Genomic DNA, 15344 nt, shown 5'->3' with positions numbered 1-15344 from the left:
CTCGCGCTCTCTCTCTCTCTCTCGCGCTCTCTCTCTCTCTCTCCGCGCTCTCTCTCTCTCTCTCGCGCTCTCTCTCTCTCTCTCGCGCTCTCTCTCTCTCTCTCGCGCTCTCTCTCTCTCTCTCGCGCTCTCTCTCTCTCTCTCGCGCTCTCTCTCTCTCTCTCGCGCTCTCTCTCTCTCTCTCGCGCTCTCTCTCTCTCTCTCGCGCTCTCTCTCTCTCTCTCGCGCTCTCTCTCTCTCTCTCGCGCTCTCTCTCTCTCTCGCGCTCTCTCTCTCTCTCGCGCTCTCTCTCTCTCTCGCGCTCTCTCTCTCTCTCGCGCTCTCTCTCTCTCGCGCTCTCTCTCTCTCTCGCGCTCTCTCTCTCTCTCGCGCTCTCTCTCTCTCTCGCGCTCTCTCTCTCTCTCGCGCTCTCTCTCTCTCTCGCGCTCTCTCTCTCTCTCGCGCTCTCTCTCTCTCTCGCGCTCTCTCTCTCTCTCGCGCTCTCTCTCTCTCGCGCTCTCTCTCTCTCGCGCTCTCTCTCTCTCGCGCTCTCTCTCTCTCGCGCTCTCTCTCTCTCGCGCTCTCTCTCTCTCGCGCTCTCTCTCTCTCGCGCTCTCTCTCTCTCGCGCTCTCTCTCTCTCGCGCTCTCTCTCTCGCGCTCTCTCTCTCTCGCGCTCTCTCTCTCTCGCGCTCTCTCTCTCTCGCGCTCTCTCTCTCTCGCGCTCTCTCTCTCTCGCGCTCTCTCTCTCTCGCGCTCTCTCTCTCTCGCGCTCTCTCTCTCTCGCGCTCTCTCTCTCTCGCGCTCTCTCTCTCTCGCGCTCTCTCTCTCTCGCGCTCTCTCTCTCGCGCTCTCTCTCTCTCGCGCTCTCTCTCTCTCGCGCTCTCTCTCTCTCGCGCTCTCTCTCTCTCGCGCGCTCTCTCTCTCGCGCGCGCTCTCTCGCGCGCGCGCTCTCTCGCGCGCGCTCTCTCTCGCGCGCGCTCTCTCTCGCGCGCGCTCTCTCTCGCGCGCGCTCTCTCTCGCGCGCGCTCTCTCGCGCGCGCTCTCTCTCGCGCGCGCGCGCTCTCTCTCGCGCGCGCTCTCTCTCGCGCGCGCTCTCTCTCGCGCGCGCTCTCTCTCGCGCGCTCTCTCTCGCGCTCTCTCTCGCGCGCGCTCTCTCTCGCGCTCTCTCTCGCGCTCTCTCTCGCGCTCTCTCTCGCGCTCTCTCTCGCGCTCTCTCTCTCTATACACCTTCATTTGTTCTCATTCATTTTCTCTCTTTGTAGTGACATGCATTTTAAAAAGTATAATCCTTTGTTTGCAGGTCAACTTGTGAAGATGCTACTGTATACTGAAGTTACCCGTTACCTTGACTTTAAGGTTATTGAAGGCAGCTATGTTTACAAAAAAGGCAAAATCTACAAGGTGCCATCCACTGAAAAGGAAGCCTTGGGTTCCAGTGAGTAGGAAATAAAATGCTTAAAGGGTAATGGTGGTTGGGAAAGAGTAAATGTAATTTTTGACACGGGTAACATTTTCTTTTGTACCAATTGTGTCTGATCTCTCTCAAAAATGGAAGTAAAACTAATCCAGCTGAAATATCTAGTGAATGCTCATGTAGGAAAGCACTTGACAGTAATCTTCCAAAGCCAATTTTTTTTTGGTTTTGATCTGACATTTGGGCCAGAACTACTTGTCAAGCACTTGCAAACATAGATGCTACCTGTTTTGGTAGAGCAGCTCTTTTTCCAGTTCGAAGACCAGGCATGTGTTGTGCGCTAGTGCTGGTTTTGGATTTTAGTACCATTGTGTTTCGACGGTCTTGCAGGTCCTGTAACTCATGTAATCCTTTGCTTTTAAGATCTCGAAATTGTACATCTTCATCTGAGACTTGCAGTGAGTGCACTGGCAGAAATCAGCTGACTAGATGTAACATGGTCGACCTTGATACCAAAATCATATTGAATTTTCTTTTTCCCGTTTCTCATATTTTTCTCCTCGAGTAGTGTTTGAAAGCACTTTGTTCAGCAAAAGAGATTTCTGGGGGTCGTGGGACTAGGGAGCAGGAACCTCTTTGCTTTCGCAGAGCATTAGCTAACAACTGTGGAACTCTTGGCTATAGTTCCCAGGCAGAATCGGTAACTTTTAACGCAGGGTGGGTTGTTCATTGGCCTGTGTCTTTACCAAGGGGCACACCTTTAATTGCTAAATGATCTTTAGAACCAGGAAAGAAACAATTCAGACTCTGTCATCATCATCATGGGCGGTCCCGCGAACGAGGATGACTTGCTTCCACGAGAGTTCGCAGATGTTTCAATGAAGGTCCCAATGTTCCAGTCCTGAACTCTAGTTGAGGGGGTGGACGATGCCTGTGCGTGAATTTTTTTAACGTGTGGTGACCGTTGCACATCAGCCACCACACGGGCTTGACAGAGCTCAGCCTTTATCAGGTGGCAAGGATTAACCAGGACGACTGGAGATCTGCTCTGCTGCACAGATGTAGTGCGCACACATATCGCATTGTGGGCAAGTCCGCGCTGCCGCTGGGCCCTCGACTCTTCTGGACCCCGTACCCTCATTCACCGCACCTCCGCCACGATATTCCAGGGTCTGGTGCTCCAGCTCTATTTATAGCCACATCAGTGCTAAAAGCAATCTCTCAACTAATAGAAACATTTAATTTTTAATAAGTTGGGTGGAACGGATAAAATAACTTCTGCCAGTTTTCTGCTCCTTTTTAAGCTAGGTGGGTTGTGATTTTTGTTTGTTTCTTGCCAGTGAACTCACTGCTTTATGCAATGTAATGAGTCACGAGATCAGAAGCTTTAACTCTTTGGGAAATTTTACTAACCTACATCCTAACACTTGGTGTCATGTACTGCTTCCTGTACATAACCTGCCAGCAAATTGTCCTGTTAGTTTATCAACATTTGTGTTGCAGTATCCTTGACTGTGCTCTGGTTCTACTAAATTCTTACAGCCACATGCAGTTAAAGAATTGGTTTAATCCACTGTTGTCATTAGGCTATCAGTGAAAAAATGAGCCTTGTGAATCTTTACTAATGTACCTTTTTTTGAACTGTGGGGAAAAATTGTCATTGGTAGGTTTCCAAATTTGCATTCTGAATAGACAGAGCATTTTAAGAAACACAGTGCCAGATGCTTTCAGGTCTGTCACTGCTGGATGTTGTGCAGGAGCAATTCAAGCTAATGAATTGGGTATTCCACGAACATGAGTTCAATGTTCCTTGTAGCGCGGTGCGGCTCCCGTGCGGCGGGCTCACCAGCTTTAAAATAGGAAAAACCTGTGCATGTGAGGCATTTGGAATGAGCCGTGCAGCCCCTTAAAGGGGCTGTGCACCCAAAAAAATTAAAGGAAACATTTGGTTTGTGTCTCTTGGTGTTTTAATACCAATATGCTAAATATGTCGAATGACAGTACTGTAAAATGTGTAGGCCATTGTTGCCAAATGAAATGAAACAAACCAGATTAATTTGGTTTATTGGACCACCATAAATGAGTGAAAGATAAAATTATATTTCCTGTAATAGAGCCAGGATTGTAAAGCGAGTTTCAACAATGAGGGGTTCATGCGCTGGACTGTAATTTAATGTGGCTTTTTTTTTTAAAACAGATTTGTTGGGTTTTATGGAGAAAAATCGATTTAGGAAGCTTTTACAGCGTGTTTCTGTTTACGATGAAAATGATCCCCTGACTTGGGATGGCATTGACCCCAAGAAAACAACTATGAGGGGTGTATATGAGAAATGTGGCTTGGGGAAGGATGTCATCGATTTCACAGGCCATGCTCTAGCCTTGTACAGGACAGATGAGTGAGTGCTTGTTGCTGCAGTAATTCTTCTGTCTAACTTTTTTATATTTTATGTATCTAAATGAGGTTTCTGCCTCTCTGATCACCCTTTGTGTTTGCTGCACTTAGATAATACCAGTGAAACTCTTTTCCTTTTATCCCTGTAGGGTTTGTGTATCACTCTAAATTTGTTAATTCCATTCAGGGTTGCTTTGGTTTCGTCTGAGCTTGTCATTTTCACTCTTTATCCTGCATGCTCAGAATTATATATCTTCAACTTGGCCATTATTGAAGTGTGGTCAAACAGCCTTCCCCAATCTATTTGCTTTATTTATTCCCTTGTTTAATTGAATTTAGCCATTAAATACCTGGCTCCTGGTCTTAAATATTTTCGACTCCCAGATAATGTTTAATGTTATCTAGTCACACAGGGGTGCCAATACCTCCAATTCTTGAACTATTGCCGTTTCAGGATGACACCTGCCTCCGATTGCCTCCTTGATGAAGCAGGTTACCAAATCTGATTCTAGACTACTTGGGTTTCCCCAATTTATATTTGATTTGAAGTCTCCCATTACTTTGTTCTCATATTTCCCTCTGTGCCTCATAAGAACAATTTAGTCCTTGTGCTGATCTGGTGGTCTGTAGCATAGTATTAGTGGGTTTTCCTTCTCACGAGAGATGTCTGACCAGAGTAGAGCGAAAGCTACAGAGCGTACTTTCACAGGATAAACTTGGTTTACTTCTCGGGCATCCGTGACTCATGGATGCTAGGAGTTTTCTTTCCTTCCCTTCCCTTCCCCCTGTGCCTCTTGGGAGAAGCAGTGGGTCTCCACTTTGCTTCTACTTCATACGACTAAGATCATAAGCTTGCCCGTATGGTACGTGCCCAACGCTAGCTGTAGCATGATCCCATCAGTCAATTCTCAAACTTATTTAGAAATATTCATATGGTCACGTTCAAATCTTTCTAACCTTTTTTTTTAGATATCTTGACCAACCTTGCCTTGAGACGTTAAACAGGATGAAACTTTACAGTGAATCGCTGGCTCGCTATGGGAAAAGTCCATACCTTTACCCTCTTTACGGCCTTGGAGAGCTGCCTCAGGGTTTTGCCAGGTGAGCATTATTGCAAATTCTCTGTTGAATAGAAAGATGGACTGTTGATGGATACAGGGCAAGGAAGAAAATCCAGTGTGAAATAAGTGTTCGATTCAGGCATTTTATTCTTGAAACTCTAAGCTAGAAAACGCCTGTAATAAACTTGACCACATCATAGATATGAATTGCATATTTGTAAAGCCTTAAAAAAATATAAATAGAACTTTATAGGCTTTTAAAACTGGGAGTCGTAACCAATGTTCCCTTTAAGTTGTGCAGACGTGCAGCGATCTGGACCTCTCACTCGGGCTGCTCGAAGGTTTTTCAATTGGAATAACCATACATGCGCGAAAATTTGAATGGGCCGCTCAGCCACTTAAAAGGGCCATGCACCCAAAAACACTTGCAGGGAACATTGGTAGTAAGCTGCTCTTTCAGGCTATCTCAGATCCTATGGGCAGTGCTGAGACCTTTTCCATTGCCACTCCTTTGCCCACCAGGAAGTGCATGCACAGCCTGGTATGACTCCAATCATCCCAACCTCTTGTGAAAGTGCCTGACTCCACTTGTGGTTTATGCACAGCACTGAGGCTGGGATCAGTAACTGAGTGTGGGTCATGTGGTCACAGACCTGTGTATCATTTTCTCAGGAATTGTTGGGATCCTAATACTTTGAGATTTTTCCTTTTAATGAATACTTTTTTGATGGTTAAATCTTAATTTGCACAAACTTACAGGGTTGGATATTGTGTATTCTGGTAACTTTGTGCGGCCCACCTAGTCTCAAACTATTGAGAATGTAAAAAACTTTAGTCTGTCCAAATGAGTGGAGCCAATATTCATTTATTTTGAAAAGTTTCCTCTTGGCTGGAGATTTTAAACAGCACGTGTATAACTTGTATGTTTACTTCAAACTCTTGAATCTGTTAATTGCATTTAATTATAAATCTTGTTTAACTTAATGATTAAAGCTTGAAGAACACACTAACCTTTTTCTAAGCTACTCCCACGAACATCAAATACAAGATGTTAATGTTCCTGCTGAAATGCCACTGCAATGTTGCTGGTCAGGATTGATAAGATTGGAGAAATATATATTTTCTCTTGGAACTTTGTGCAGTTGCCTCCATTAAATTAAATAGTCTGGTGATTTCATGTCAAGTGTGGGCTTGATGGGCTAACTATCCTCAGCTCATTCTATACTTGGGTGTTTGTTTATAGTAAGTAAACAAGTGTTTTTTTTGTGTTTTGCTTTCACACGTGAAAGCCAGAACATATTTTGGTACAGGCAGGTGGAGTACAGTGAAACATTTGGTGTTGAGATACAACTGGTCAATATTTGCAATCCTGATTACTGATGCCTGTATGCAGTGTCTCGGTGGTCTGCGACTTCGAGAGTGGAGATAAATCTGTACTTCACAGTTAAGGATCTAAATATTCACACTGACTGTAGGAAAAACACTTGTATCTTCAAGTATATTGGCTTTTGTTTGAAATGGTCCAGAATGAGTGCCAAGGAACAAAATGGTTATGGCTCAAATGGCTGAGTTCAGTATTCCTAGGCTGAGTTCAGTATTCCTAAACTGAGGGAATTTAACATGGTTTGCATGTTTGGGAATGTGCTTGGACACTTCCAATGTTCTTATACAGGGTATTCAGTTTTTTTCCGTGTCTTTTGGTCTGATTCTTGAATAACTTGTGAAACCTGCCTCTTAAAGGTTACACCTACAAACTGTCCAACAGCTATACATAAGCACTGAGCAAGCTGGTTTAAGCTATTTTTTCCTTTTTGTAGGTTAAGTGCCATTTATGGTGGGACCTATATGTTAAACAAGCCTATTGAAGAAATAATTGTGGAAAATGGACATGTGGTTGGAGTCAAGTCTGAGGGAGAGGTGAGACCTTAAAGTGCTTTGCGAGCTTAAATCATTTATTAAACTGGAGTCCCTGGATGCGGAGGACTTCTGTCCAAGCAACTTTTTCCAATTATTTGTCTTGTAGCACAATTTTGTTCCACTGTAGATATGTTGTAAAGAAGCTGTGCGACCGTTGTGCCTCTTTCCTTCGGGTAGCTGATACTGTCTTTCGAAAGTTAGGATGCTACTGGTTTCTGGGAGTGTTAATATTTATTTGGAGGAGGTCTCCATGCCCTTGCGGCTAAAGGGATCAAGAGGTATGGAGAGAAAGCAGGAAAGGGATACTGAAGGAATGATCAGCCATGATCTTATTGAATGGTGATGCAGGCTCAAAGGGTCAGATGGCCTACTCCTGCACCTATTTTCTATGTTTCTATGCACAAGTTTGAACATCACTGGCTTTTCCATTGTGCTGAATGGGGGTTATTGGGATTGAAATACTTTCCAGTCTCTGTAAATATGACAACACTTAATGTCCAAGCCTCCTGCACTTGAACAATATCAATGCTACACATTTGGGTCTGCTGTTGGTAGCACCCGAGCGGCCTGATCGCTTTCCTTTTCTGGTTTTTACTTGGATAATCCCTTGTGATCTGGACTGGAGATTTGTGATTTTTGCCTGTTTGTTCAGTCTCTCCAAAGGCAGACCCGAGTAAGTGCCTGCTGAGACAATTCAACATGAATTGTTAAGCTACATTATTTTCCAACAGTTGAACATGCAGGACAAGTTATAACCATCGTTTATTTCTATTTCTATCAATATAACCGCTAGAGCGTAGCATAATAATGTAAAAATAATAAATGGATGTGATATTTTTGAACATGTTCCGATTTCTTGGGACTAAATATTTTGGTGGAATGGTGATACTGTAGTTTCACTTTGGTCACTAGATATTCGAGCACTCGAGATATTTGAACACTCACTGACAAAACGGACCAGTCAAAACAATTCTTTTTACCTTTCAAGAGCTGTTGGCTAGTTTCGATCGAAGTGCCTTAACCAGCAGTAACTTTACTATTCATTTGAGCCATTGGGATTGACTACCAGTTTAAACACTAAATGGTGGAACAATCCTCCCAAAATAGTCCATGGAATGTTTTGTGAAGGCAGCATTGAGTTTGTACAAATCCTGTTTGCGGAATTGATGCCTTTCCACAAAAAGGAGTGCTTGTTTGAAAATTGGCAGCAAAACCGCTGCTTGCTGGCAGAGGTGCCCCAGGCCAAGTAGCCGCCTGCGCTGAGACTTCTGGAGCTATGTCAGATTTAATCAAAATGTATTTTGTTTGCAGATTGCCCGCTGTAAGCAGCTGATCTGTGACCCCAGTTACGTGTCCGACCGTGTGAAGAAAGTTGGCCAGGTGATTCGAGTCATCTGCATCCTGAGTCACACCATTAAGAGCATATCCGATGTAAATTCCTGTCAGATTATCATTCCACAAAATCAGGTCAACAGAAAATCTGGTGAGTAGCTTTCGCAAATCTATATTTCATTATGGCCCTGGAAGTGATCTGCAAAGGCTTGCCCTTTTAAGGGCAGTGGGCAGTAGACAACTTGTGCTCAAATTTGAGCAGAGATATGTTCTCCAAGGAGATCAAGTACCTATCAATTTGCAGCTAGCTTGTTTAGTATTGAGCAAGGGCTATAAATGGGTTGCCTACTTGCCCTTGATTCTGGAACATTTATTATATATTGGAGTACCTAAAGGAGTAGTCATCATAGGCAGTCCCTTGAAATCGAGGAAGACTTGCTTTCACTCTAAGTGAGCTCTCTGGTGGCTGTACAGTCCAATGCGGGAATTACAATCTCAACAGGTGGGGCAAACAAATGGTTGAAGGAAAGGGTGGGTGGGGAGTCTGGTTTGACGCACGCTCCTTCTGCTGCCTGTGCTTGGTTTCTGCATGCTCTTGGCAATGAGACTCGAGGTGCTCAGCACCCTCCTGGATACTCTTCCTCCACTTTGGGCGGTCTTGGGCCAGGGATTCCCAGGTGCTGGTGGGGATGTTGCACTTTATCAAGGAGGCTTTGAGGGTGTCCTTGAAGCGTTTCCTCTGCCCACCTGGGGCTTGCTTGCCCTGTAGGAGTTCTGAGTAGAGCACTTGCTTAGGGAGTCTCGTGTCAGGCATGCAGACTGTGCAAGATGGGAGCAGAGGGAAAAAATGACAACGCCCAAAGGTTGGATAAAATCCGAATTAGGAAGAGTAGGTGCAGCTCCAAAGGGAAGGAATGAGAGTTGATGAGACTGTACCTGGTCACCAGCCTGATGAGAAAATGTCAGATTTATGGTGGCAGAAGTCTTTGCTACTAGTAGAACCCGGGGCAGTAAGTTTCAAATTGACTGGACATTTTTGGAGCACTAATCTTTTGTCACATTTGTAATCTTTTGAAGAGCTTAAGATAATGGGCAACTTGTTAGTTTGTTTGACTGTGTTTGATTTCATAATCTGTTTTAACATTCCCTAGACATCTACATTTGCATGATATCCTACGCACACAATGTAGCTGCTCAAGGAAAGTACATTGCCATTATTAGCACAACAGTGGAGACCAATGACCCTGAAAGTGAAATTCAACCCGCACTCGATCTTCTGGAGCCTGTGGAACAGAAGTATGCTTTAATATTTGGAATTGTTTTTAGACATCTTGGAAGAGAATATTTTATAGTGAGGCTTTATATTGAAGGATGTCTGAAATCGTTTTTTTATTTTGATAGGCAATGAGTTGATTAGGAGAAGTTTATGGGAATTTGTTTGAAGGAGAAATCTGTCATCCCTATGTTGCGATGGTCTGGTCAATAAAAATGCCAGACCTTTGAATAAATATGACATGGGCTTTTAACAGCCATCTGTGGGCTTATTTCAACCAAGCCCTGTTGGGATAAAGGCCCTAAAGGGAACAGTGAGCAGTCTCAACCCACTCAGTATTGGGGACACACTCTCCAATTTGATGGAAATTTGATAGTTGTTAATTGGTCGCATTAATGGATGCGAGTCTAATTGTATGTTTTTCTGGCCACTTGAGGCATGCTGTGTGGGTAGCACCAAACCTTTTCTGTAGCTGCCCTGACATTGGATACAAAAGTTGAAACGGCCAGCAAAGACCGCTTCCCCATGTGTATTTAAAAATACTACTAAAAGTAAAAGCCCAAACGTGAAGAAGAACTGCATTAAAATGAACTACTCTATAAAGTAGAGTGATCGTTATTTTCCAAACCGAATCCGGGTGGACACTGGGTGGGAGCACAGCAAAGTTCCAGGACGGAAAATGTAGATTGCACAGCGTAGCGAGGCCACATTTTTAGCAGCCCAGAATTTTAACAGTTGGACATATACACTACAGTTGTAAAACAAATGTGCATATAATTACCGCAGATATAACATCACACTATTAAAGCGCATCAGACGCCGGTTATAAATAGCACAATAACACTGTTCAGGAATGTCAGTTTTACGTACCCACTGTCTATACTGCTGGCTCACATCTCTCTTCACATCGCTGCCCAAGTCATTTATTTTTCATAGATTTATTAATGCTATCGCCGCATTTCAAGAAAACCGGCATGACTACTTTGTTGCTTCTGCTAGTGGAATATGCATAGAAATTAACTCCATCAACCATTATGCAGTCAGTAATGTGGCCATAACGAGTGTTCACATTTTAATAATTAACAGAAATGCCATTCGCCACCTAGTGGTGCGTTATTCAGTTTGTTTGTATAGTAATACATACCAACAGTATTACTGGAGCCTGTGGAACAGAAGTATGTTTTAATATTTGGAATTGTTTTTGGACATCTTGGAAGAAAATACTTTATGGTGAGGCTTTATATTGGGGGAGGTCTGCAATAGTTGTTTTTTGATAGACAATTAATTGATTAGAAGTTTATGGGACCTTGTTTGAAGGAGAGATCTGTCATCCCCCATTTTGTGATTGTCTGGTCAATAAAAATGCCAAACCTTGGAATAAATATGGTATGAGGCCTTTTAACAACCATTTGTGGGCTTCTTTCAGCCCAGTCTTGTTGGGGTAATGGCCCTAAAGGGAAAAGTGAGCAGTCTCAACCCACTTAGTAGTAATAGAAATACATACAAACAGTAATTCAGTCAAAATCGCCAGATGGCCATCCCCAAAACCAGACAGACAAGAGTGTGGAAGTGGGTCACCCTGGCAGAACCAGATTAGTGGAGAGGGGGATAACCCTGGCACATTAGTTTCAATCCTTTCATTAGTTCGTCGCTGCCACTGGGAATCTGTCAATCAACTTTGGCCCTTTGACTGGTCCGTCGAAGTCCCTGAGTGCGAGCGTGGATTTATGCAAGCTGCCATTAGGATGCATGGAGCTTATTCAAATAAAATGGCAGCGAGGGTATTCGGGGACGAGTTTTGTGAACCGGGGACTCTTCTGGGAACATTTGTCGCCCAGGGACACAGTATTACATCTGAGAACTTTCCCTGGAAAATAGGAATGTAGTCACCCTACTATGAAGCAGTGTGTCCATGAAACTTGTCTTTATCCTTCATTCCAGTTAAAGGTAACCTTTCTAAATATTCGTATTAATATTGCGATCTTGTCGAATTTTGCCAGTCTAAACTTAAACTCCGATCACTTATGATGTGGTCCAGCTAGATCTGGCGTTGAATGGCTTAACCAGTTATGCACCCTTGGACTTGAAGCAAAGATGGGGGCCATGATCAGGGTGGGGCAGAGTAAGGGTTTTACTCTGGGCAAATGCATAAAAGGTGGACATGAGGGAATGATTTGAGCAGATTGACAACTACAGACTTTGGGCCTGTAGAAGCTGACCACCTATCTGCATAGAATTACAAAGAATTTACAGCCCAGAAAAAGGCCGTTCTGCCCAACAGGTCTATGCCAGTGTTTATGCTCCACACAGGCCTCCTCTCACCATACTTCTTCACGTCCTATCAACTAATTTTATCTTGGAAGCATTGCTAGTATGGTCCACAGATTTATGTGTGGCAGGTGCTGCTATTACACTTGTATTACATAGGGCTGCTGTTAACTTCCCCAATGAAATGGAGGATGACTGTGGCAGATGTCTTGGTGTTGCATTGATTAGCATCAGTGTGGAAGGCCATGTGTTTTGCTTGTGATTTCATGTTGGATTACGGTGCATCCATCAGCAGCTCGTGTTTTGTGTCAATACAGGATAGTCGTTCCCGAATGCTCAGAAATGGTGCCTAGGGTACAGCCAGTTAAATCGGAGTTAATCGTGCTTTCATAGAATCATAGAAATGACTGCTTAGGCAAATACCATTTAACCTATCGTACCAGTGCTAGCTGTGGAACTGGAGCCACCTACTACTTCCCTGCCCATGTCTCTGTATCCCTTTTTTGTTTTTCTATTTTGGAAGGAATTGGGGAGGACTGGCATGCCTTCTAGTGGCTGGCCAGCTTTCCTGAAGGCTTCAGGAGCTGACTGGCATTTTATATCCTGACACACATTAAATGACTTGTGCAGTTCAAACTATTAAGAGCTGTTCCATTATCTGATGCATGAAACTTGTAACTTTATCACTTTCATTTTTAAAGCCATGGGCCTGTAGATTGAATTGATGTGGCCCAAATTAAGATGTTCTTTTCCTGGGATAATTTGGTATTTAGCAAAATTTATCATATGCTTTCTCCAGATTTGTCTGCCTCAGTGATATGTACGTTCCAGTTGACGTGGGAACTGAAAGCCAGGTAAGAACACGATGATGTAAATCACAGGAGACTAGTGACCAAAAGAAATTTGTGGAAACTGAATTTGAGTTATAAATTATTTGGCCAGTGGAACTGTTTCTGGCAGCTGTGAGCTGTGAATATCACATGATAATTCCTGGTAATATCTGTAGTAACGATTTCAGTTTGGCTTAGTGGCTGTACACTGAGTCGGAAGGTTGAGTTCAAACCCCACCCGTAGATTTTTGGACTCTAGAGGAATCAAGGGATGTGGGGGTTGGATGGGAAAGTGGAGTTGAGGTCAAAGATCGGCTGTAATCATATTGACTGGCAGAGCAGGCTCGAGGGATTGTATGTTCTACTCCAAATCCTTATGTTGGGGCAGTTTCAGTTTTGTGGCGGGGATGGAAACCTGATTGGGGAGATTCAAAACGTGGAGTTGCGGGAAAGATGGGCACAAATTTGGAATGCAGCATGTTCAAGGATTTTGAAGAGGAAAGGGAGGTTGGAGATATTGCGGTAGTTTGCACAGTTCCAGGGTGAGTGTTTTTGAGGGGTGATGAGACTTTTGAAAGAGGGTAGTATCCAAGGGACAACCATTTACAATACGGGCTCGCATGGGGGCCATGAAAGGAAGTTGGATGGACAGCAGTTTGGTGGGAATGGGCTCAAGAGCATGAGGTGGTTCTCATGGACAAGATGAGCTGAGAGGTAAGTGAGAAACAAAAGGAAGATGTGGGTTCAGGACTTGGCGTGGTGGGGAAGGGGGGAAATGTGGCCGAGGCAGCTGAACAAGTAGTCACAATCGTAGTGACCAAGAAAACTATTGAGCTCCTTTCACTTTGTTGGAGGGTGGAAGGCCAGGGGAGAGGGCTTTAAGGAAACTGTTTGGAGAAAAGAAGCCAAGGATTATCTTTGTATTCTGGGATGATCCTGAGCAGTGAGCAGCTTTGTCAGAGGAGAGCAGGGCCTGATAGTTGATGTGGTCCAGCTAGATCTGGCGTTGAATGGCTTAACCAGTTATGCGCCCTTGGACTTGAAGCAAAGATGGGGGCCATGATCAGGGTGGGGCAGAGTAAGGGTTTTACTCTGGGCAAATGCATAAAAGGTGGACATGAGGGAATGATTTGAGCAGATTGACAACTACAGACTTTGGGCCTGTAGAAGCTGACCACCTATCTTTGGCTAATATTGCCAAGGGTTAGGGTATAGATGAAGAACAGGAGGTTAGATTCTTGGGGGTGGGGTGTCTCCTGAGGTGATGGTGCTGGATGGGAAGAGAAGCCATTGGTAGAGATGCTCTGACTCCCTATCAAATAGTTATTTTGAACCAAATTTGACAGGCCTGCTGAGCTGGATAAGAGGAGCGGTGCTCTATAATTTGGAAAACTGGTTCTACATAGCTGATGGTCAAAAAACAGCCCTGAGGCAAACTCACTTCTGTATTAACTGGTTACTTTTGATATTTAACAGATTTTCATTTCGAGAACATACGACGCAACCACCCACTTTGAGACCACCTGTGATGATATCAAAGATATTTACAGGAGGATGATGGGAGTTGAGTTCGACTTTGAAGAAATGAAGCGCAAGCAGAATGATATCTTCGGAGAAGACGAGCAGAAAGAACCCACTTCAAAGTAAACCTGAAATCTTGTACTTAATTGGCTGATTCAACTGGTGTATCATTAAGGAACTTAATGAGCATTGCAGAAAGAGAGTTTGTATTGTGGGGGCCTGCTTAATTTTTAAATCTCATCTTCAAGATCCCGACAAGTATTGCACTGATTCTAGATGGAAACCCCATCAATTGTCTTTGGCATCATATGTAAATTTTGCTGATATCTTAGGGGTGCTGTCCAAAGAAGACAATTTACTGATGTCTGAAAAGTTTTGATCAGAGGATTTGGAGGAAGGGGGTTGGGGAAGCCATGACTTAATTCAGATGCATTCTTACTGTATACATGGAAAGATGTAAAAATGCTAAATCAATATTCCATATTGTTTGAAGTATTTACTGCCATCTGCTTTAACATCAGCTCTAACATTTAATGGTTTCAAAATTCATTTGTGTAATCGATTAACTGTTTATGATGGATTGATTATGTAAAACTGCAACTTCACAATAAACTTGTATGTACCACCAGCTATTTCTAAACACTAGAAACTTGTATAATTTTTAATCTTGTTTACATTTCTGGGGTTTCAAATAATTTGGGTGGCACCGACGAGACTTCCTTTTGGATCCAGTTAATTCCATATTTAGAGTTTGTGGAGGTGACCCTAATCTTGCTAAAGAATACCCTAATTTAACCCTGGATACCATGAGTTTAAGTAAACCATGCTTTTAAACTCAGCTATAGACAATGTATATTAAAGGCAACTTGGGAATTTTAGTCAAATGAAGAACCGATTTCAAAGCAGGTGGATGTGAATGACTTCTATCCTTGTTGGAAACTGAATGCAGTGAGATGTTTTAAGAGCTTAAAAGTTCTGTCATGACCACTTGGCACAAAATGGCTTCTGTACTGAAAAGTTATATGGTCTTCAAATAAACTGCTGTATGCTTTTTGAATCTACCACATACTTTTGAGTTCAAGCTTTCTTTTTTTTTGTTCGTGGATGTGGGTGTTACTGGCAAGGCCAGCATTTATTGCTCTTGAGATGGTGGTGGTGAGCTGCTGCCTTGAACTGCTACAGTCCTAATGAAGAAGGTACTCCCACAGTGCTGTTTGGGAGGGAGTTCCAGGATTTTGACCCAGTGACAATGAAGGAACAGCTATCTATTTCCAAGACAGGACGGTGTGTAACTTGGAGGGCAATTTGCAGATGATGGTGTTCCCATGCCCCTGCTGCCCTTCTACTTCTAGATAG

The 15344-nt window shown here is 43.6% G+C and overlaps 1 protein-coding gene across 1 annotated transcript in view; it reads left to right on the top strand.

Annotated features, from left to right (window-relative positions):
* Positions 1-15056, top strand: part of gdi2 (GDP dissociation inhibitor 2) — a 33060-nt gene extending 18004 nt beyond the window's left edge. Inside the window, exons 4-11 of the mRNA XM_070897176.1 lie at positions 1281-1415; positions 3592-3790; positions 4756-4887; positions 6665-6764; positions 8076-8247; positions 9248-9392; positions 12437-12491; positions 13944-15056. Coding sequence (XP_070753277.1) covers positions 1281-1415; positions 3592-3790; positions 4756-4887; positions 6665-6764; positions 8076-8247; positions 9248-9392; positions 12437-12491; positions 13944-14114 — 1109 coding nt within the window. The 3' untranslated portion in view covers positions 14115-15056. The remainder of the gene's footprint in view (positions 1-1280; positions 1416-3591; positions 3791-4755; positions 4888-6664; positions 6765-8075; positions 8248-9247; positions 9393-12436; positions 12492-13943) is intronic.
* Positions 15057-15344: the final 288 nt, after the last annotated feature.

This window comes from Pristiophorus japonicus, chromosome 13, assembly GCF_044704955.1.
Source record: "Pristiophorus japonicus isolate sPriJap1 chromosome 13, sPriJap1.hap1, whole genome shotgun sequence".
Lineage (NCBI taxonomy): Eukaryota > Metazoa > Chordata > Chondrichthyes > Pristiophoridae > Pristiophorus > Pristiophorus japonicus.
Note: the sequence above shows the minus strand (reverse complement) of the source record. Positions and strands in the feature narration are given on the sequence as shown.